We start from the raw sequence: 24,788 nt of genomic DNA on the forward strand, positions 1-24,788 counted from the left end.
GTCGAGCACCACCTGGTATTCCTTTACAACCACGGAAAATGCCTAGAGAAATAATAATAAAATAAAGAGAAGTCGCAGAGCCTTATGTTGCTGACAGGAGCCGTGTATGTGCCCTGCGAGAGGCGTGTGCGTGCGTTTGTGCAAGTGTGTGAGATGAATAATTCATGGCTGTTCATTAAGGAGAGAAAGTGTGAGTGAGTGATTGTGTATGGGTGTGTGTATGTGTACACCCTTCATTGCTCTGCGCCACGTTGCCTGCCTTGTGGCTGCCATCTGGCTTCACGCCATCAGAGTGCCACCCTCCAAAGCCCTCGCTCTTGCAAACATGGCAGGAGAGGAGAGGAAGGGGTGGAGGTGTGGGGTGAGGGTGGAGAGATTGGGGTTGGAGGGGCATTATATGTAGAGAGGAGGGAAGGGGACAGACCCCTCAAGTTTACTTCTCCATTTCACTGATATCATGTGACGTCCACAGTCTGGTAAAGAGAGATGTGCAGTTGGATGTGAAGCGTAATGATAGTCCATCACATAAATGCAAAGTGATGCAGTGTTATTTCAGTTAACATAGACCTCTGCTTCTCTGTCTTCGCCACCATTTCATTTCACATAGGCTTTGGCCCCCTTGGTTTGATAATGTTTTTGGTCCATAGTGTCACACTTTTCCTGTGAACCACTACCTGTTTGTTGATGTTTTGAAAATTTTACCTTGACATAAGGACTTTATAGCGTTCTTTCAAGGATCAGTTGTTTTGTTATCGTCATGCAGATGAAAGCACCTGTGTGCAGTGTCTCTTTTCTGTTAATTGGCTCTATACAGAGTGGAAGAAAGCCATCAAGTCATCTCTGACTTTTAAGGGAACCACAGAGCCTTAGATGTTTTGTCATAAACAGTATTGAAAGAAGTATTAGTTCGAAAGGCATTTGTGACTTTTGACTTTGGTCATGATTTCTGTTGATAACAACAACATTGTACTCAGCACGTTAATTGCTGATATTTTACATGTCCAAGTAGAAAAAGCACAGGTGTAAATAAGATAGCTGAATCCCATTTAGTTGCTTCAGTATCAGGGTCCTGGTATTGTGCATCCTGTCTCACTTTCATAGTTTATTGGGGCACTTAAATAGAGCTGAGCCAATGTTATTAGTAACGCCTGTGATTTTCCTGTATGACAAGTCAAAACATCTGCCGTGGAAATTACCTATGCAGTATTTTAAAACAAGGGGAAGTCATGCCAAGAAAGACAAGCAGTCAGAAGATCAGACAGGTTTTAGAAAAACCCCCAGCTCAGCCAACTTGTTTGGAGGAGGAAATGAATGCTTAGGGTAAAATAATCAACCAAAACCTTTACCTAGTGTAGTTGTGCGCACAGTTCCCCTGTGAAATTATTACACACATTTCAGGTTCTCTAACTTTATGTTTTACCACCAAATAAAGAGGTAAACAGTTGGCTTGCTTAAACCTGTAAAATCATCTGACTGCTCAGCCCCCGTCAGACTTTCTCTTTGTTGCTTTTGTGCTCACCGGTTATTTTGGTAAGCACAAAATTACAACCGTCAGATATGATAACAATAAACTCGAATTGTCCTTGGAGATGGCTACATCACCATTTTCTTGTATGTTTTCACACAGATACAGTCACAGACACAGTTGTAAAGTATGTATTGTATTTCTACCAGATAACTTATCCCCTACACTCTCACACACAGATCTTTATTTCATCCATCCCTCTACCTTGTGGTCCCACCAGCATCAGTTCCTGGAGGGCTGCTTCCCTCTGCCAGCACATTTCCCTCTGCTCGTGCACATGGCGAGTGGCCATGGCAGATGATTGAGTGTTTGTAAGTATGTACTGTATGCAATGTGTGTGTAATCAACACAAGCAGCTATGGTTGCACGACACTGTCCTAAAATGAGATGCCAGGTGTTTGTGTGTGTGTGTGTGTGTGTGTGTGTGTGTGTGTGTGTGTGTGTGTGTGTGTGTGTGTGTGTGTGTGTGTGTGTGTGTGTATGTGTGTATGTGTATGTATGTCCATCTGGATGGGTCCTCAGGGTCACAGTAATCTGGCACAGCAATCTCGCACTGTAATCATCTCAGTGCTCAGCAGGTGGTCCGGCAGAAGGCTGGGGAGAAAAGTTTCTGCACATTTTCTCAACCAGCTAAGGCCATTCTGCTATACAGAACTATGGGCATGTACACTGAAAATTACACATGTAAGTATGCATTATATGGCTCCTTGAGAAAACCAAACTGAACTTGAATTTTATGTGTCTGGAAAGAGAGAGTAAGTAAATCAAAATCTTAACAAGAATAAATAGGACAGAATCATGTATATCTAAAATTAGATGAGCAATGTTCATATCACAGCTGTGAGACGGTCATTTTGACAGTGCTGTCCCCAGCTTTGGTGCACTTGACACATTCCCCATGGCTTCTCTACACGTGGAAAGTGCCAACAGTGGCAAAGGGACAGCTCACTCAGCTCAGGAAATACAGCAGGAGGTGTATGTAAGCAGGGAGAACGGCATCATAATGGCATGAGGTAAAACAGTGTGTCCTCACTACATCACAAAACATATTTCCTGATAGCTGTTTACCTCTGCGACGAAAGCACCTTCTTCTGTAATGGAAGGTGACAGATAACAGAGCAGAGAGGATAATGATATATATTCTATCACGGTTTCTTTTTTTCTATTTAGCAGTAGAAGGTCTTAAATCAATAGTATAGCTATTTCAGGAGATCTAGGCCTTATCATGCCACCACACACAGGGATAATGAACTTGTCCTATCCTGGCACAATATATACATGTGAGTGTGATTGTGGGTGTATGTGTGTGTTCTGTTTTAACTCAAGAGGACAGTCCGTGAGTTGTTACATAGTGATGAAGGGCGCTTGATTATCTCTACCTGGCACCCTTATCACATCTGCACATGTGACACCTTTCAATAACCCTCAGTCCCCACCTTCCTCTCCTCTGCACTCTTAAAATGGGGCCCAGAGAGATAAAGACTGTGTGTTTGTATGTGTGTGAGTGTATGTTTGTGCGCATATGTGAGATGGTTAGTGGGAAAGAATGAAAAATTGTGTGCCTGAAAGAGAGAAAAGAAGGGAGAGAAAGAGAAAGTGGTGGGATGAGAGAGGAAATGCTTCAAGATGTAGGATTTTGTAAAAGTATGAGATAACAGAGCAGCAGAAAAGCAACAAAGTATATTTACCCAAGTGCTGTGCATGAGTAGAGTTTCAAGGCTCTTTTACTGTACTTATATATATCCATTTTATGTTTATATATACTTCAGCTACATATATATTATATATACTACATTTCAGGGAGAAAAATTGTAGAAGGATGAGGGAGTCACCGCACATCAACTGGTGCCTTAACAGATAGAACAATGAGACATTATCTGGAGGGATGAGGTCTGGAGCATATTGTACTGTTGTGGTTAAAGCATTTAAATGGGTACAGCAGCAACAGTTTCATTAAGAGCACAGTGGCAGCAAAGTCTCATAGTACAGACAGGTTCGAGGTGTTTCCTAAGTCCAACCAGTGCCATACTGCCACAGCATACACTCAGTGGCCACTTAAGCAGGTACACCTGTACTATCTAATGCAACCCAATACAACAGCCTTGCCATGAATCGTACATTTATGAAGCCCATAATGTTCACTTTTTGTTGACAATGTCAGAAATGTGTAAATTCAAATATATTACTGAAATGTGTCTAATTGTAATTCTTCCCTATTTATACACATGCGGGGAGCAGAATATTAGAAACACCTCTAAGAATAATGCAGTCACGAACAACAACACAACTAATTATGAGCACAAGGTTAGAACATATAATTTAATTGAATTCTCTATGAATGTCAACAAATCAGAACACTACAGGCATAATAAAAGTTTATGGAACGGCTGTATTGGATTGCTTTAGACTGTACAGGTGTGCCTAATAAAGTGTCCACCTAATGTACGTCCCAAAAACATAAAAGAAAACAAGGTAAAATGATCTCTCTTTGTTCATTTTATCCATTACATTTATCTGATAGTTAATCTTGAAACAAGGTCACTCTTAAAAAGAGGTCAAATTGGGCAGGTAACATGAGCAGTTAGTTAGTTTGACAGGTCTTAAACAAATCCCCTTAAAGTAAATCTAAATGCAGGAATTCTACGTATTTACTTTTACTTGTTTGAGTTTATGTGGTTTATAGCTACTTTTACTTACTTAGTAAATGATCTGATTAATTCCTCCATCACTGTAAGAGAGGAAAGGAGCAAGAGAGCAATGGCTCTCTCTGAAAAAGAGAGAGAGCGAGTGAGGAAGAGAAAGAGAAAGGTAAGAGCAGGAAGTCAGAGAGCTAGTTATCAGGAGTGTGAATGGGCAGTGTGTAGAGCAGAGAGCCAGTCCTGTTGGCCAGTTTCCAGTGGGGATAGTGGGTGTCCCTGTGCCAGCTGGCAGCCTGTCTCTCCCATCTGTGGAGCCTGGGAGAGTGTGCAGTAATCTCCTGGAGACAGCAGCTCAGCTCAGGCCAGATTTAAAGGGATATGGCCAGCTGGCCAGGCATGGACAGGTCTGTACCAGGGAGAGAAAGGAAGGGCAGGAGAAGGCCGCGGAGAAGAGAGGGGATGAGTGAGTGAGCTGTGATGAAGCAGGTCAGGTGTAATGGTGAGGATGATAGGGGAGCTGAGGATTGGCGGTCAGGGAGCAATAAAGAGCACTGGTAAGAATGATTATAGTCCAGCTGCCAGCAAATAATGGAACAGGCTGAGTGTAATGTCGCTGCCTTTAACTGTAAAAACTACAGTGGGTCTGTGCTGGCTGCAGTGATGTGACTAACACGTACCTGTGGCAATCCTGGCCTTATGTAAGGGTTATATCTCAAAGCTTTCTTGCCTTTTCTCATCGCTCGGTGTCACAGAACTAATGAAGCTAATTGAAATGAGTGCTCTGTGCCTACTCCAGCAAAAGAAATAAAACACACTGTAGGCCAAGTAGCTCTGCTTAGCTCTTGGTGTACTCCTCTCTCTGATTGTTGCAGATGGTAATCAGAGCCCAGCTGGCCTGACGGATGCAGTTTAAGGCTGACATTTCAAAATAATATCAATCTTAGCAAGTTATTTAATCCAGTATTTAACTTTATTTTTCGTGGTACAATTTCCAATAAAATAAGATATTTTCACTAATCCCAAGTCAATTCATTCAAGAATTTTTATCCTTTCTAGCCTTGTTCTTCTTCTTACTATTGGTGAAATATTGTTTTCATGGTGAAATATTATTAGAAGTAAAAGTATTTGAGAAATAACTATTTTTTTTATTTTGCTACTGCTCAACTATTTCAAGAAAATGTAGGTTTTGTAACTGAATATCAGGGTGAAGGACTTGTTAGAATGAATTTTTCTTGCAGTGTGGGTGACAGGGTGAAAGTTAAGAGGGAGAGAGAGAGAGATTCAAGCTTACAGCTGGGGCCTGATTCCATATGTTAACATGCAAGTACAAAAACGTTGCATGCAAAGATGCTTGAACACACAGAGACACACCTATAGCAGCAATCAAAGAAAGTAGTCACACACACACATCCACGCACACTCGTATTTGAAAGATATCTGGGAACAATATCATGTACACATTCGTACACAGGTGTGTGCAACTCGCACAGAGCAGAGAGCACTTGCAGAGAGACACAGAGACACACGCCTGCGGCAATCGCAGAAGAATAAGCGAACCCATGCAAATCCCCAGATGTGCAGGAAGACGGGGGTGAGATGAGGAGGAGAGGATCGGGAGGAAGAGTGGAGTGCCTGGAAGGAGGGGAGGGGGGTCTGATAGAGGGAGGAGGTACAGATGGAGGGAGGGGATGTGGTGGGGAGGGCTGGGTGTTTACTACTATTTAAAAGGCAGTGGCTGCTGTGTGCAGATTAATAAACAGGAGGTAATAGCAGAAGGACTCTATATTTATTTTTTATCTTAAATGTTTCTTGTTTGTCGGGCTGGATGAATATTGACTGTGAAATTGGGATCAGGGTCGACACATGCCAGTGCTCGGCCTTATCTCTTGGATGCAGGCAGTCCTGGGGCCGTTATCGCTGTGCCACAGTGGCGTGCCGGCACTCCAGCGCTCTCAAAGCCGCCACATTCCCTTTGTATCTGCCTGGAGAAGCCTGTTTACCTTTCACTGGCTTGATATTCCTATTAGAGCCGCTGACTATTTACTCACTGCCTCCTCCTCCTCTCCCTCCACTGGGCACTTTGCTGTCTCTCATCTCTTCCTCTTTCTGTGTCCCTCTCTCTGTTTTTTTTACTGTTTGTCTCTTTACAGTATATCTTTTTTGTTCTGTCTCTGCTTCTGACCTTCACCATGACATAAAGTTCTGGACACGGTTTTGCCTACCAAGAAGTAAATAGCTATGGGCCAAGGGGTTGCTTTTATACAGATATTACATACAAAATGAGGCAGATTGCTCGACACTATGCACAGTGGGAGACTGTCCTCACCAGGAAAATGTCAACACTGGCCATGTGTTCAATCACTTTAAACAATGAAAACTGTTAGACTTTGACACTGGAGTCTACACTACATGTCCCTTCTCATGCCAACAGTGACCATGTTTCTTTTAACCATAACAGTGATTTTTTTTCCTAACCTTAACCAAGTAGTTTCTGTTGCCTAAACGTAACCAAATCTTAACCATAGATGTGGGAGATTAGAAAACACTCATATGAGTCCTCTTAGAAATGGTCAAATGGGTTGTTTCGGAAGAAACTAGAAAAGATACCACCAGATCTGGTTACCGATTGTCATCCAGCCTCTGCCTTCTGGATAGGGGAGTCAATGCAAAGTAGCATCTCTGAAGGACCCATCTACCACCTTTAAGCTGCCATTTTACATTAGTTACAAAAAAAGCCATAAAGAAAAGCTCCAATTATGATAACTGTCAAACCGTATTTTAACAGCTTTTTCTCCTGGTCACATAAACAGAAAAAAAAAAAAATCACATGCAGAAGAATACTAAAATTAATTAGGCTCCTAGTATTTCATTGAGAAGGCTAAGCTTGTTAAGACAAGCAAATAAACCCTGATGGTGAAGTATGAATCAAAGAACTAATACCAATCAGTTAATGCAAACACAACTTCAGTGCTCTGCCAGAAACAACGCTAATCTCCACAGCTTCAACAGCAACAACTTGATTTTAGTTGCAAGCTCAAATAATGTCTTGGACAGTTTACTTGATCAGCATCAATCATGTCTTTGGGTGTCTATGGGAGACATAGCTGGGAAAGGGATTTCTTGTAAATTTCAGGGGAAATGTTCCTGTATAGAACCTGAAGCAGCAATGTGTCCATGGGTTTACTGTTTTTGACGACTGGTAATAGGCCACACACAAGATTCTCATACAGGACATGTCTGTGCACAAATACTAATATTGATATAAGTATGTGAACTTTGCAAAAGAAGCTAGACATATTTTAATTTGGACATTAAGCAATTTTTTTTTTTAACCTTCTCACAAATAGTGTACAACTCAGGGAGGCTCCGCTTAGTGCTCGGTATTACTGTACATGTACAGTTTAAGTACAACTGTTTTAGGGTACTTAGGTATAACTTTCTTGGAGAAGTGTTTTAACTAGTGCAACATCAGGCAATAATGAATTTAAGAGAAATCATTTTACAAAAACTTTACCAGCTAAAAGGCACCTTAAAGAAGTTACTGTCTCTCCATTTACCGTACCTTTCTATTACTGGGCAGCTGTGTACACCAGCTTTCAATTACATTGCATCCTGTAGGCAAATACATTTATAACAGAAAGGAACTGGATTTGGCAGCCAATCGGTCAGTTAAAGCTTTCAGACAATTAACTGGCTTACCTGTGACAAAACTATCAATGACACAGCTAAACACGACTTTTTTGTGTGATATTCAAGTGTCTAACAGCCTCCTCTCCTCTCCTCTCCTATGAGAAGGACACTCAGATTCCTCCAGTGATGACTGCCGCTTCCCTGACTGCAATCTTCATGGCAGTTTTTTTGTTTTATCTGTCTACTCCATGCAGGGTACGCTAAGGCGCTCAGGGCGCACTGTGTCGCATGCCTTGCCACGAGGTGGGATAAGGAGCAAACAAACACACAAGCAGCGCTTAGCAACCCTGATCAGAGTGTCTGCCAGGGTCCTGATAAGCTGTCAGGCAGGAGAGGACAGCAAGAGGTGGAAGGAGTGGGTTGTGGTTGTGGGGATGTAAGGCTGTTGCCATTGCAGGGTGCTTTCCCTCTCTGAGGACTAATGGCCATGAATATCATGACAGCCCCCATTAATTATTTTTTTTAAAATAAGTCCTGTTTCACAAACAGAGGAAGAGGAACACAGTTGCACATTCATGTGTCCCTGACATGCAGTCTCAGAGGAAAGGGAATTTTTGTGCACTCATAAGGAACAATAAGCAAATTTTCACCTTACTTTATTTGAACACCATAAGACCATAGGAGTGTTTATTGCAGTCTGTTTATCCTCCATATATGTACCAAATGTACATTAGCTGTAGCTAGATCACAACATGCACTTACAGTCTGTGTGTGTGTGTGTGTGTGTGTGTGTGTGTGTGTGTGTGTGTGTGTGTGTGTGTGTGTGTGTGTGTGTGTGTGTGTGTGTGTGTGTGTGTGTGTGTGTGTGTTTGTGTGTGTGCTTGTGTGTTTGATTGTCACCCACCGCATTATGGAAGAATAAAATGGATTCAGGATAAGTTGAAATTTTTTCTCTATGGCTGTGGTGGCATCGTGACCTTAGTGACTCACATCTTTTCATAGACTTTGTATGCGATAATGCCATCTTTCTGTTGAGCCTGAACAAACATTAACACATAATCACGGAGCATAAGGAGGGGGAATCTAAACCCTCCATCAAACTCCCAGTAATGGCCCTTTCAGTCACAATGCGATCTGTGCTACGCTCGCTCCTGGGTTCAGCGCACTGTCCGGGAGGACAAAGCAAAATAGGCTGAATTTTCAAAAATTCTAGTGTGACTAAAATAGTTTGATTATAATCTATTATTGCCAGCGTCATCTGTAAGAAGCAGGCGTTAGCACTAGCTCTGTTAGTAAGAACAGGAAGGGTAGCCGGAAGGAAGAAGAGGCTGTGGGTACATGAGACCCTCAGGTCCAGAGAGCAGTTTGGGGAATTCAGGATTTTGAAGGAGCTCTGTTTCCACAGAGACCAGTTCCAGGTCTACTATCAACTCAGTTGAGAGCAGTTTGATACCTCATTTCTATTGGCCATGCGGGTATTTGTCACAGTGCAATGAACCGTCGTGGCGAGGCGCAAGCCATGGTAAGCAATGGGTTTCAGAACGCAGTGGTGCTGTTGTCACATTGTGTCTGAAAGCCTCATAAGACGACAAGCAAGCGGCAAGCGACCTCCAAATTGTTAAAGTAACAAAGTATTACTGGGATTAGCAACTCTAGTCTAATTTGTGAATTTCAAGTTGTTAACCCTTACACTACTCATTACTGAAAAAAATATTCACGAGTAGAGTGTCACAAAATTAAAACTATCACTTACTGTGGACAATATTGAGAAAATTCAAGAGTCTGGGCCACGTTCAGATGTAGAATCTAAACAAAAAACTTTGTACTGCACTGCATTGAATGCCTCGAGTTCTGTCTGTTTCACATAATTCTTTTGTGGTTTTTCACTTATTGTGTCTTTTTTTTGTGTGAGACAAAAATTCTAGAGATCAGGTGAAATGATCTCTTCCCATCTTTCCCTGAATTTAACTTAATTGCAGAGATTCATATACACTCTACAGCCCAAGATGTCATGAACGTCATGTAGTGCAACCCCTTGGGATATTACAGGAAATGTTTATGTTTTATGTTTTGGATCCTCCACAACGCAAAATCTTATTTTCATTTCATTGCCTAACTATCTGAACATCTGCCTGTCTTTTGATGGTCGGTCAGTCCATCTGTCTGCTGATTAGTTCACATCTGTCTGTCTATTCATCTGCTGGCTTTTGGAGCCAATGTGTGTGGGACATGAGCAGCATGAACATCCTGTTGTATAGCAGTGGAGAGAGAGGACAAAGAACGATGAAGAGAGTGAGAGTAAATAAAAAAGAATTTAATAACACCTGAACAGTATGTTTGCCCAACTTAATCGAACAGTACAGACTGCAAACCTTCCAGCACGTAACACACACACACAAGCACGCACAGACACACTAATCCGGATGCTCCACATATGTATTTATGATGTTTTTATGAGGTTACTGTCAGTCACAAATGAGGAGAGTTTGACGGTGATGCACTACTGAGTAGCGATATACAATAATATGAATTCTGTTTTCTGTAATAAATAGTATAAGGAATTACATATAGAAATTCAGAAATTAAATTACCACTACTAATGACAGTAACAGTGCATTTTTTGTTTTATTTTGGAAGGTTGACCTGTTTGCTTTCTTACCAGGTATGTACATTCAGCCGGCACATTGGTCCAGGACATGTTAGCATGGCGTGGGGAAACGAGGTGGTGAGAGGTGTGCCTAGCCTTCGCCCAAAGAGGAGAAATACACCATCAAGCATCTCTAAAGTTGTCTTAGTTTACATGTTGCATGTTACGGGTTTACATGAGTAGCCAGTTAGCTTTGCTTATCTTAACATCTGGCCAAGAAATAGCCCAGCACATTACCCACTGTAATGTTATATTTTTAAACTTTGGTTTATGGACAGAACGGACTACCAAGATTTAACACGTGTAGCACCTGTCCCATTAAACTATATAGCTTTTACTGTCTAAAGGGTGTTGTAGTTTTATAAGCAGGGCTCTGTTTACTTCTAATTGTCGTTTTTGTACATCTGAAATTTTAGACTGGGCTAAACATGTTAAGTAGCGAGTTTTAAAGGTGTTGGCACGTGGATTTTTTTACCTTTAGCCAGAGCCAGGCTAACTGTTTCCCCCTGTTTCCAGTCTTTATGCTAAGCCAAGATAAACGGCTGTTAGCAGCAGCTTCATATTTACAATACAGACATTGGAGGGGTATCAGTCTTCTCTAACCAAGAAAGTGAATAGGCATTGTTTTTTGGGGTTTTTTTTTTTAAACATAAGTTGTGGCATGTGTTTGTAATGACAGAGGAGTTGTTGGATGCACTTCTGATGGACTGAGAGACAAAAAACAATGCAACAAATAATAATTAATTCTGCTGTAATGATGATGTATTCATTATTATTAAATAATTTGTAATTGATGACATTTTCCAGGTACTGTTACTTGCCCAGCACCACAGATGAGTTTCACAAAAGTGCATAAAAAACACTGAGGTTGTATTTGAGTGTCTGAACATGTATTAGTGTTTTGTCCTATTAAGCAAACCATATGGTTCTCAAGAAGAGTAAACAAAGCATTGAAAGTATTTGCAAATATAATTTGACCCAGGTCTGTTTGCAGATCAGTGAACCTTAATTGATGCTGTCAGCCGTTGCTCACTTCCAACCTATCCATTTCAATTCTGAGACAATAACAACATTATGGAGCTCAATAGCTCATATACCTACGTGGCAATAATATCTAGATTCCTCCTCCTCTCTGTGCAAATCAATGACATGAGATGGCCTTTGGCTTTATTTTTCATCTTTAATATTGATTGCTGTTCTACTTTGGAGTGCACTGTCAGTCCAATTACGGAGAATTTAATTGATTTTTCTTCACAAGCTGGGTTAGATTGCATTGGTTTATGCAAAGCAGATCAAACAGAAGTACTCCCTGGACTCCCTTCTACGTGTAAAATACAGCTCTAATGAGCAGGAGTACCGTGACACTTTCTATATCTCAGCCCATTCTCCCTCTGTTTCTGTCTCTCAGCACAAAGTGACAAACATGTGACCACACTCACACACTCAAACACACACTCAAACACACACACACACACACACACACACACACACACACACACACACACACACACACACACACACACACACACACACACACACACACACACACACACACACACACACACACACAGTTCAAATTAACAGCAACAGCAATTATTATAAGAAGCCATTTTGATGACTCGAACAACGTTACACAAATAATCATCTTCAGTACACAGAAGTAATTGCTACGAATTATTGTGTTCAATAGAGTGGATGGCTCCAAAACATCCACTGTTGTATTTCCCCAGAGAGAGTTGAAACTTGGGCAAAGAGTTGATAATTCATACAATTATATGTGATGAATAAAGCAGGTGTCTCTTCATCTGAAAATTCCACAATGACCTTTACAGGAAGCCTCCTCTCATGAAATATACATGACCCTGAACACAATATGTCAGACAGCTAGACAAGGCTAATTAGCTGCAGGTAAATTCTAAAGGCCTTGCTCCCTCTCTCTTTCTTTCTCTCTCTTTCTCTCTCTCTCTCTCACACACACACACACACACACACACACACACACACACACACACACACACACACACACCTTGGTCAAAAATGTATCAAGTGATACTGTCTCACACGTCTCACATTTCTTTTTACAATTAATTTGGTTGCTGGCTAGTCTCAGTTTTGTACTGAACTGCCACAAACTTCCACCTAAACAAGAAATTCAGTCTCATATTCAGCCATGACGACTACGTACCGCACATGTATTTGGCCAATGGAGTGTCATAGCGGAATTTCAGTTGTTTCTTAAAATGTGCCGGTACCTTGAACCAAGAGAAGCTTGGTTCTAAAAAATTCTAAAAATGTAAAATAAGATTTTGATAATTAAATGAAGTCCTTACCAAGAAAGTTTAAAACACAACCCCCCATAAAACCACAAAATGTAATTTTTATGCTTTACAAATTAAACAATGTAGTGTGTTACAGAGTGAGCTTTAGAGGTGTTACCTTTGGACAGAGTCTGACAAGCTGTTTCCCCCTGTTTTGTGTCTTTATGTTGTGTTAAGCCTACATAAAGACATATGAAATGATATTTATTTAACAGAAAGATAAGCGAGTGGTATCAATTGTTTCATCTAACTATCAGCAAGAAAGGGTATTTATAAGAATGAGCATATTTCTGAAAATGTCAAACTATTACTCTAAATTCTGAGTAGGATGGAGAGTTTTATCAACCTTGTTCTTTTGAAAATTGTTTGTCGGAAACTATTACTAATGCTGCTACTATGACTAATGTATTAGTAATAGTGCTACATATTCACAGAGGGAGACTTCTACAACACTGTACACCTCACTTCATTCCCCATTTAATTATTATTTTCTGTAGGGCAGTGGACTAATGTTTAATGTATGAAACTTTAGGCATGTGTTAGCGTGTCTGTTTGGTTGGTTGCCATAGAGCAGTGGAAATGTGTTGTGTTGTAGCAGTCTATCGCTTGTCTCCTCAACTAAATCTTTACTTTCACATTCCTGGAGGCTAGTATTGGAGCTAACACCCCTCCTCTTTGCACCTTTGCACAGGCTACAAGTGTGTGTGTGTGTGTGTGTGTGTGTGTGTGTGTGTGTGTGTGTGAGGGAGGGAGGGAGTGAGACAGAGATGGTGCTGTCTTCCATGTCTCTGGGTGCCCCCTTGCTGAGCTGTCATCACTCCCTGGCACCGGGTACACAGCACAGCTGCAGGGGAACCACTCTGCAGGGAACCTTCGTTTCCATCTGTCTCCAATTCACAGTGGCACCTATTTAGAGCAGCCGAGCGGCTGTGCATGCCACGAGCCACAAGCGAGGAGAGAGGCTGAGTTTAGAGGGTCAAGAGAGGTGGGCATCAATAGATCAAATGTTTGAGTTAGGACAGTAGGAATATGGGGTAATATTTGACAGAGGCACAATAAACCTGTCTTACATGACTGTATCATATTAATACATCAGCTTCACTGTAACATTTTGGATTTTTCTTTTGTGATGTATACAGTTTGTCATCAACTGTCAGATTTCTTTGAGAGGCAGGAAAGAAAGTAGAATAAAACCCAAACACAAAACATTTATAATGACTTACCTAGAGTCTGAAAAACCTAAATCTAAAAACACATGGAGTATACAGTGTCAGTCTTAAACATTATTTCTGATGAAATTATAACAGAAGTCCTATCTTTTTCAGGTGATTTTCCAGTGCATCAGTGCATACACAATATAGACAGAAATTTTCTGACTTTATACAAAAAAATATAGCGCTGTATATTACATATTTTTATATTCTTTTTACTAATATGAGTATGAAAAAATAGAGAGCATAGTTTTAGGGAATTGTTGGATTTTCAATACACATGCGTTCCATAAATTGCGAAACTCCACGAGTAACGCTATCAGTTCATATCAGTTTAATATCATTGTGGGCACATATCAGCTTCTGTGTGTGTCTGTGTGTGTAGATAGTAAAATGTGTGTGCCTTTGCGCATGCGTGTACACACTGTGTATTCCTGAACTTGTGTCTGTGCACAGTATATGCAAGTATGAGAACGGGCATAATTTAGCAGGTGTGCTTTGACAGTTCTTGAACGAGTGCCAAGTCTGCCATATGAAGGATAAGAAAGAGGAGGTGCTTAATGTGCATCTGTGTGGAGCTCGACTGTGACAGATGGGGACGGTTTAACTTATAGAGTTCTGTTAAGATCTGGAGGTGTTTCTGAAGCAGTCTGTGCCAAACAGGTGTATATTCTAAAAACAACAAAGAAAGAGAAGGTGAACAAGTCTCGACTGACTTATTTGTCTGGTAGTGGTGTTTCCACTGATAGAGGAAGTTTGCCAATGCATGCTGTGTTTTTCTTTTTTCTTCTTTATGTGGGTCCAAATACGTTGCAGTAACTGCCTTTTGAAAAGACACAACCCTTGAGTTTTCTCATTCATCTTGTCTTACTTTTGGCCAACGGAAACAAATACAAACTCTAGTCACATCAATATTCTTTGGTGAAGTTTTCAATGAATTGACGTACTAGCTTACAAGTAAGCTAGTTATGTGAGGCTTTACAGTAACATATTTAAAAACCTAAGTTTCTGATTTATCACTGAAACTGAGTTCTGGGGACTGCAACATAATTCTATTTTTCCCCATCAAAGCAGAAACATATTGGTTGGAAACACTTACAATTATGTCCCTTCTTCATATAGTTTTATTCTAGTGTACAAGATAATGATTCCAAATGTTTCTTAGATAATTCAAATAATGAAGACGTGAAGTTATCGGGTAGATTTGGTTTATTTAAGTACTAGTAGGTAAACATTTGTTTCAACTGTTATAAAAAAATAAATCATCACAGTTACAGGAGGCACTTGATAGTTATAGGAGGCACTGTTAGTTTCGAGTTAATTCATGCTATTCCATAGATGTGTTGTCTGAAGTTTCTACAGCCTGTAAATGTTTACAGTCAATGAAAATATACAAGCAATCACTTTAACTGCATTAGAAGCAACGTCTTCCAGAACCTTTAAATGTTGTACAACTCTGGAGTATGTGTTGGCTCAAAGTGCTTTAAAGACGGCTGCGGAGTTGAAAAGTTCAGCCGGTTAGTGGTGGCCAGGTGTCTCACAGGCAGGCAAGATGCTTCACCATATGGCTGCTTCTCACCACCAGACGCCAGCCATCCCAGCCACTGACTTTCACATACTTTACTTTTGCTACACAAGGTGAAAAACTGCATCTGGTCCAAACCCTGACCAACATGCTGAAAGAGCGCTTTATGTATTCACATTCATAAAGGAGAGAAACTTGTTCCATCACTGTGAGGAAATGTACTGGTATGACAATACGACAATTAATAACCTGGTTAGTAAACAAGAAAGACAGATTTTATGCATTTCCGCTGGATTTCTGATATACCAACAAAGTTGCAGATTATTTTTCTTCTTTCCTGCATGCTGATTGGAGTTTTAAAGATGTAATGAAGTCGTGGTGTGTCCTCCTGCTGGGTTTGTATTTGGCGAGGGGTGCCTGTGTGTCGCTGATAGAGGGATCTCTCTGACACGGCTGCTCTGGCCCGCCACATCTGGGAGCCAGTAGCGGCAGCCGCTGGGGGGAGATAAGCCAAGGCTAGCCGCTCGCCTGTAACGCACATTTTGCCCCCCTCTGCCCTGCTCTCCTCCCTTTCCCTGCTCCTCCCTCCACCCATCCTCCCTCCCATCATCCTCCTGACCTTATCTCAGGGGAGAAGGCACCACTGGGTCGCTACTGTGATAGCACCTGCCAGAACCAGAGCTGGCCTCTGGTGATTATGGGGGAATCATTATCTCTTTCTCCCCAAAAACTCATTTTATACCTGCCAACATTTGAGGGGAGTTGGGCAAAGGAGCAAAGGCTTCTATAACAGGTAATACAGAGAAAATCGTGTGTGTGTTTGAATGTGTATCAGGAGCGCAGGTTCGGGTACATAGGCAAAAATGCATGCAACAATAAGTCTTGCCTTTTTGAAATGTAGGATTCATATTTGATGTAAATGTGATCATATAAAGATTATAGCAAATACAGTATAACCTTCCATATGGACATACGGGTGATGATTTATGGGGGAATTACATCGTCATCATAAACTAGATTCCCATGTATATTTAGTGAGAGTAAACTAACTCGTACATGCTCTTCCATTTGAAGACTGATTATTTTGATTTTGACTATATATATGTAGTATAGCATGTGTTCAGTCTCTTATCTATATCTGCTTCTTTTACTCTGCCATTCTTTGCTCCCTTTAATTAGTTTAGCTATGCCTCTTTGCTCTTTCCGTTCCAATTTTTTTCCTCTTCCCACGATTATCTATTCAGTTTAAAACTGTCGAGAGAAATCCCTGTTGCTTCACTTCATCCAATCAAGTGAGGTTAAAACTTCCCATCTTTTATGAAGAGCGTCACAGTTCCTGTGATGAACATCCACTCTCCATCTGCCCTTCCACCTGATATCCACTGCCGTGAGATGTTCTCACGGCAGTTCATTTCCTGAAGAAGTTTTCATTTTCATTTTCATTTTGCTGATTAATGTAGTTACAAGGCTCTTCCACATAACTCAAAAAGAGTTCATGCCTAAATCTGGGGATGCAAATCCTAAATGAAATGTAATCTGCACTCTGACTATAATAATATAGGATTTGAATGTCCTATGCATGAACACTTGAAATGTGGGAAATCCCATCGGTTTAGCAACGGAAAATAAAAAAAACACCTAAATTTCATGTGCTGTATACACTGTGGGTTTATAGAGAAATGTCCCTCTCTTTCTCCCTCCCTCTTTCTCACTCTTTCTCTCTCTCGCTCTCCCCCACACCTAAAAGCTACATGAGTTTCTCTCACTTCCTCTTTGCTGATGACCATCTGTGTGTTGGTTTCAGTCAGGCACTTGGTACATCTGTGTACTCACATCCCCTCTCACTTCTCTCATCAGCACACTTACTTGCGCTGGCAAAAATATGTGGCTGTGTGTATGTGTGTAGCAGTGAGGAGGATTGCTGTCCACATACACACAGGCCACTCTGTTTGTTGTTGGGGTTAATGAGTCCTGGTTGGGGGGGGGGGTCAGGGATCAAGGAGGGGATGGTTACAATGTTGCTAGAGTTTCAGATGAGGGCCACTTTCAGCTGTGAGAAGAGCTGTTGACATCAAACTCTGTGGAACAAAACAAAATAGTGGTGTGAATTCCTGGTGAAATGGTCAGTACGAATTATGTTTGAATGTACATTCATTTTCTATTTAGTTAAAACCGACATTGTTTTAATGTGACTATGCTTCTTACGGTGTTTTCCCTGTACAACCCACCCAGCTTTGCAGCGCTATGCAGCTTTCAATAACCTATCTGTCCAACACAAAATGGCTTAGAGCCAAAGCAGCAGGTGAAGAAAGTCAATCATCTAACAAGCTAAGAACCCATATATTTTTCTCTGCAGATGGAGAACCAAACCAGGGCTGAAAGGGCAGTGAATACTGGACTTACATTTGTCAGGTGGCCAGCAGTACCAATGGAAACAGCACGAAGTGGATTTTTTTCAATCATCCTCCAGCCAGGTTCCAGGAATAAGGGAATCATGGGAAAAGTTTGGCACACAGTTTAATGCAGTGGTATCTCCTGTACAGTTTACTATGAGATGTATGGTGTGTGAGGACTATACATAGAGACAAGATGTGGATAATGAAATTATCTTTCAAATTTCGGGGGTGAAGGTGACCTAACAGTGTGACTCCTGTGCAATACCCATGGCTGGGGTGAACTATCATGTGCACAAAAATGGAAGAAAGCAAGAAAAATAAAAAGCACAAATATACAGACTAAAAAATATACTGACTAAAAAATACAAGACAATATGGCAGAAAAAGCCCTGAGTTGGAGCAACTGTTTTGACAATAGCAGCTATACACACACAAACCCTAAGAATGATCACATGGACGGACGAGAAGGATGAGTTTTTGGATATGGGACGAGTGAGAGTTATTATGGCCCCTGGGCAAGGCGTACAGAAGCAAAAGTTCCTGGGAAGGAAGGAAGGGGGGTAACTCAGGACGGAGGATGCAAGCAAGGAAGGAGTGGCTGCTGGCCACAGACACAGCTGGTTCCTGACAGAGGAGGCCCAGGTCCTGCTGCCTGCTGCTATCACCACAGCCAACATTGCTGCCTGGCCTCCCCAGGGGCTGCAGCCCTGCAACATGCTGAAACACACACAAACTGTAACATACAAACACACACTTCTCTTTTGAGCTGCAATGGAAGGCAGGGCAGGAGGAGGGTTCAGATGAGAGCACAGCCCCTCAGCCAGAGCCACGAGGCAAGCTGTCCTGCCACTGACACACACTCATTCACACACACACACCCTTGGTAGCCTCACACACACACTCTGCTATAGAGTTGAGAAGAGAGGCAAAAAGGGCGAAAGAACGAGAAGAAGAAAGAAAGGGAGATGTACAAGCAAGATGTGCCAATTTCACCTACAGGAGACTGCAAAACAGACAAGGACTGTTAGTTGTGGATATTAACATACAACTCTCATGCATTTTCCTAACTCAAAGTCGCATGCAGACATGAAGCAAAGAGAAAATACCAGAGGAATCCAAGAATAATACAACCAGGATCAAAGTCTTCGATGAAGGCGTGAAAGGAAGAAGAGGAAGCAACCCCTGGCTGTTTCTCATTTTTCACTTTCTGGAGTTTTAACTGCAGCTAAGTCCTTGTCCTCGCATGGCAGTTCGTGGGGTCAGTTATTGATCTACTGGGGTCTCAAAGGTAAACTGGGTGAAAATTATGAGGAAAAACATGGAAAGCCTCAGGCACACTTTATTACAGAGAACATTCAGCAGGAAAACTTTCTAAATGTTTGGATTTAATAGCAATTTTTGGAGTTAACCGCCTTGTGTCTGTTTCTGCTACCCCACTTGGACCTACGGGCTCTCAGTGTGCACCAGAGTGCTTCACACAAACAGTGTGTCACTTAAACTCCAAGCCCCTCACCTCGCAAAGACAGTGGAAAGTTGAGACCGTAGCACTGGTAATTTGAAGGTTCAAACATGTCTGCTGAGGTCCATCTGGAGCGTCAGAAGAAGGCCGACCTGAGAGGTGGGACTTCCTCTGCTCCAGTGTTTGCTCCACGTGTTCCCACGGTCACACTGATTAGCCACCGGGAGCTGAAGGATAAACACTCTGCCCAGAGATTCCAGCCTGGAATCCTTGATCCTAGCCTGGCAACCAGCAGCCACTACAGATGTAGTGAAGGTAGGCGCTTGTCATCGTAAAGGACCTGTTTTATGAAATCTTTTGGCAGCGTGTTACCATGATGAGTGATGGAGGGTCCTGCAGCTGTCAGGTCTGCTCATTAAGTTGGAGCGATTGACAGATAATCAGTTTGTGTTGACTTTTCGCGCACGTTATAAGGGCAATGTGAGGTTTCTTCTTCTTGCTGATAGACCTGTTATTTGATGACTGAAGCGTGGGTTTCAAGGTTGAAATGACTCAAACCTTATCATATAAATGATGTTTCTTCTCCAGAATTATGACATGTAACATGATCTTAGGTTTATTTCCCAGTACACTGATTGAATTTTTTTTGGCTTTTATATAAAAACAGGCTCACTTTAGAGACCAAACTGAATCATTATATCGGGATTAAACTGGCCACCAAGTACAATTTTTCTCAACAGAATCCCCCTATTATCATGTATAATGGTTCTCATATGAGCTGTCAAGCACAAATAAACTTGTTATTGTTGTTAACAAGCCCAGTGGAGCACATTTGTCCTGTGGCACTGTAAAGGAAAGGAAAAGAGGTTTTTGAGCATTGAGTGGGTAGGAGGGGTTCTTCCTCTGGGCTTCCCCATACAGCTGAGGGGAACAGAACTAAGTTCTGGAGTTTCACTATTCAGCTTGAGTGGCTTCATAATACACATGCAGGTCACAGGGATCCATCACAGAGAATGACAGAGGGAAAACTTTAACAGAGAGTTTTGCAGACAGATGATGGATCCTTGAAAGACATCCAGAAAAAAGGAAGAGAAGAAAAAAATGTAATTGATTCTTAAAGCACTGAAAACACTGAAGTATTGCCTTTAGGTAAAAATGAAAACCTTCACTTAAATCAGTAAAGTATTTGAGGAGAGAGAGATGCATTAAGAATCAGACATTAAAGGCCTAATTTTATAGACTCTAAATATGTAGAAACTGTAAGCCAGAGCAAGGACTAATACCCAACGTAGTGAATTACCTGCAGCGCCTGCCGTCTCTTGGCAGTAATGAGCTTTGTGAACGTTGCAGTGATAAGGCCTCTATAATTAGGCTTAGTCATAAGCATCCCCCCTGTAATTCTGTGATAAAAACCCAGTAGAACTCTGGTGTCGGTGCTCCAACCCATTCATTCGCACACACACGAACAAACACACACCGATGCATACACTGCAGAAATCAAAATGTGTCAATGTGAAATGTAAACACTGCTCTTTGTCTCAAGTAGTAGCTGTGTGTGTGTGTGTGTGTGTGTGTGTGTGTGTGTGTGTGTGTGTGTGTGTGTGTGTGTGTGTGTGTGTGTGTGGGGGTGGGTATATAGCCCAGCAATATGTTCACACTGTATGGAGAAGCAATATGTGTGCGTGTGTTGGTGCTTGTGTGTGTGTATGTGCGTGTGTGTGTGTGTGTGTGTGTGTGTGTGTGTGTGTGTGTGTGTGTGTGTGTGCGTGTGTGTGCGTGCGTGTGTGTGTGTGTGTGTGTGTGCGCGTGTGCGCGTGTGTGAGGTGTTGTGAGCTGCAGCATAGGCTTCCTGTGAGGGAGCAGATGTCGCAGAGCTCATGCACAGCTGCGCCGGGCGATAACCACGGTGGCAAGAATATGTCGGCACGCTGGCTCTTCTCCCTGGGTCTTATCAGCCGCACACAGCATACACACACACTCACACGCACACACTCACACACATACATGCACACTCATATAGACACTCTACAATAAGGAACTGCCACCCAGCACTAGCACACCCTCACAGCAGGCCCAGATAGAGGGAGGAAGGCAATGAGAAAGATGGAGAGTAAGAAAAGGAACAAGGACTAAATCAAGGGACTTTGATGGAAAAGGTGCAGTGAATCCCTAACAAAGCCTTGGCTTATGTCTGCTGTATCATTGACTTCATAATTTTGTGCCAATCCTAATCCTCTATAGCTATGAATAGGCTATTCTTTAAAGCTTTCTCTCACAAAAAGAGGCATGTCACCACTGATAACTTTTATAACTACATAAGTACATAACTTTGTCGCTTTACCCATCTTAATGATACTTTGATAAAAGGTTAATGGACTGCACTTATATAGCGCTTTTCTTCTACCATACAAAGCGCTTTACACTACTGCCACATTCACCCATTCACACAGTGCTTTTCTATACAAACAGCACTTTCTATGCATACACACATTCACACACTGATGATACATTTGAGGCAATTTGGGGTTCAGTATCTTGCCCAAGGACACTTTGACATGCGGACTGGAGGAGCCAGGGATCGAATCACCAACCTTCCGGTTAGTGGACAACCTGCTCTACCCCCTGAGCCCCTGTAAAATTTTGTGAAATTTTACAATCCCACAAATTGTAAAATCTGATGTATTTTGTGAATTTGGGTTTGGAATAGCTACCATACTTACACTGTAGTTTAGTATACACACAATAGTTTTACAGTTCTGTCAAGAATTTCACCTTTTTTTCCTCCTTCCACAAAAAGGGTTTGTCTTGTAGTTTTGCCATGTCCCCATAACTCAGCAGCTAAGGTGATGAACAATGTTATCACAGCCAACAGTACAAAAATTGGAAACGTTTTGTAATAAAATTTTACAACCTTATTGTACATATGAAGATTTAATGTCCACTTTTTCACTGATGCTTAATGATTATATAACTGTGTCTCTGGCACAGATAAAAGCAAATAGATGTGACAGAGATCATCAAAATATGGGAAAAGATGGACGTTGATGATGATAATGGGAGAGAAGAGAGAAAAACTGAATAAATAGTAAACGGAAAAAAGTTAGGGGCATGTGTGGGACAGGCAAGGTGTTGATGAGAGTTTTGTGTGTGTGCGTGTGTGTCTGTGTGTGTGTGTGTGTGTGTGTGTGTGTGTGTGTGTGTGTGTGTGTGTGTGTGTGTGTGTGTGTGTGTGTGAGGGAAAGAGGGAGAGAAAGAGAGAGAGAGAGAACAGTTATCCTCCCTATTTCCTCAGCACCAGCTTTGTGGTTTCTATGAGGAACAGATGTTCACAACTTGATACAGTGCCTCATCCCCCTCTACTCACTATCTCCAACGCCAGCACCCCCAACTGTCTGCACACACACAAACACACACTCTCACACTCACACGCACTCACACTGTTGACACTCACACACACAGACACACACACACACACACACATGTATTGTCTCTTGGGAAACACAGTCAAAAAAGAGCATTGACTTTGAATGTATGGGGACATATTCACCTGCATACTGAGGACTTTTTACTGTCCATTTCCCTCTGTGCTCAGGCTGCATATCCTGTTCTTGAGTCAACACTTGATGTAATCAGGTGTCACTTCCTCCTTTGTCAGTTTGCACTTCTGTTGGTCAGCTGTGACACTGTGCTCAGTGTTCTTACTCAGCCCGGCAGTCTGGCCAAAGAAAACACACAGACAGTTTACACAGACACTGTAACTGCATGTATGCCCTGGCACACGAGTCATCCTAAAGATGATATGAAAGTGTCTCATTTCTCAATATCTACACTGACCAAGCATTTTATTAGGTACCCCATACCAACACTGGGCAGGGCCTCCCTTTTCCCTCAAAACAGCCTCAATTATCCATGGATTCCACAATATGTCGGAAACACTCCTTTGAGATTCTGGTCCATGTTGACAGGACTGCATCATATAATTTCTGGAGATTTGTCAGCTGCACATTCATGCTACCAATTTCCCGTTCTGCCACATCCCCCAGTTGTTCTACTTGATTCAGATCTGGTGACTGGTGAGGCCATCGAAGTACACTGAACTGATTGTCATGTTCATGAAACCAGTTTGAAACAACTTTTTATTAGAGCTGTTCTGTGGCAGTAACAACCCTGGAAGTTAAGTAATTCAAAGCACATTATTCTTTCCAAAGAGCATGGAATGAATTTTGAATTCCCATCATGTCTGGATGATTCAAACAACCAACACTTTGCTGCTCGATTACAAACGAAATGTTAGGGGTCTATGGGTGCAATTTGTGAAAGCAGCATTCCAGCGTGCGTGCTTGAGTGGGTGGGTCAATGATCCGTTACACCACACCGTATTACAGAAAGTCTCTCTTTCTGTCTCATCCTCTTTTGCAACATTATGGAGCAGCTTGAGGTCAAACACACATTACAGATGTTAAAATACAAAGTGAGAGAACAACATCCTCTTAAGCACACTATCAGAGAAAACAGTGTTTAAATTACAAAACCTATATTCAGAGAGGTTGCATGTGACTCAAAGGGAAATTTCTCAACATAAACCCAATCATTTCCATCAGTACTTCAATCAGCAAAACAAAAGTTACTTTTTTTCTTTTTGGTCAAGTGACATGTTCTCTTTCCCCTTTCATGACTATATTGGTGTCTTTAATAGCAACTCCCTGAGAGTGTTGTCTGTTGAATGTGCATGAGAGAGGAGAGGATAGGAGAAGAGAGAAGAGCGCGGGAACACAATGGGTCTAGCGATCCTTTCAGTCAGCTCAGGGCCTTATCTCCTTTCAGCACACTAGGCTGTGACTGCCACTATAGGAAAGGATTTACAATGTGTGAGTGGAGGTAATGCTGCAAACTTCTCTCCTTTCTGGCTTTTACTCTGACATGCACACACACACACACACACACACACACACACACACTCACGCATACACACACACGCAGGAATAGTCATTTCCATACCAGCACAATGACCAATCCTAGTTCTTGTACCTCAGAGAGTGCTCAACCATCCAGGAGATCCTGTCAACATAATAGAGTCCAGGGCAAGGTGGGGGTGTGTTTGTGAGCTGACAGAGAGATAGAGGAGTGAAGGAAAGAGGAGACAAAGCTGTTTATGTCATTAATGCCATCAAAGGGACTTCCAGTCACAGTATTATAGCACAGAGAGTTCATCGAGGCGGGTTCCCACCTTGTGTGTGTTTCATTGTGCAGTTTATCGGGCCGGCCACATGGAGTGTCAGAGCTAACCCAGTGACCGCTCAACAAAAGGCCAAATTAAGAGGAGTGAGAGGCTGTAGTACAGGGAGGCTGACGGGTTGACTGACGCCATTCCTGAGGAGAATAGCATCCTGTCAATCATGGAACTGTCACCTTGACAGGAATCCTTTCTTTGGATGCAA

The 24,788-nt window shown here is 41.9% G+C and overlaps 1 protein-coding gene across 3 annotated transcripts in view; it reads left to right on the forward strand.

Moving 5' to 3' along the window:
- The first annotated feature begins 16,248 nt into the window (after positions 1-16,248).
- cbfa2t3 (CBFA2/RUNX1 partner transcriptional co-repressor 3) overlaps positions 16,249-24,788 on the forward strand; it is a 45,202-nt gene continuing 36,662 nt past the window's right edge. For all 3 annotated transcript variants that reach the window (XM_040124779.1, XM_040124789.1, XM_040124799.1), the window contains exons 1-2: positions 16,249-16,288; positions 17,852-19,665. In XM_040124779.1, the coding sequence (XP_039980713.1) occupies positions 19,461-19,665 (205 nt within the window). In that variant the 5' untranslated portion in view covers positions 16,249-16,288; positions 17,852-19,460. The remainder of the gene's footprint in view (positions 16,289-17,851; positions 19,666-24,788) is intronic.

The sequence above is a fragment of the Xiphias gladius genome, chromosome 1, assembly GCF_016859285.1.
Source record: "Xiphias gladius isolate SHS-SW01 ecotype Sanya breed wild chromosome 1, ASM1685928v1, whole genome shotgun sequence".
In the NCBI taxonomy this organism is placed as follows: domain Eukaryota; kingdom Metazoa; phylum Chordata; class Actinopteri; order Istiophoriformes; family Xiphiidae; genus Xiphias; species Xiphias gladius.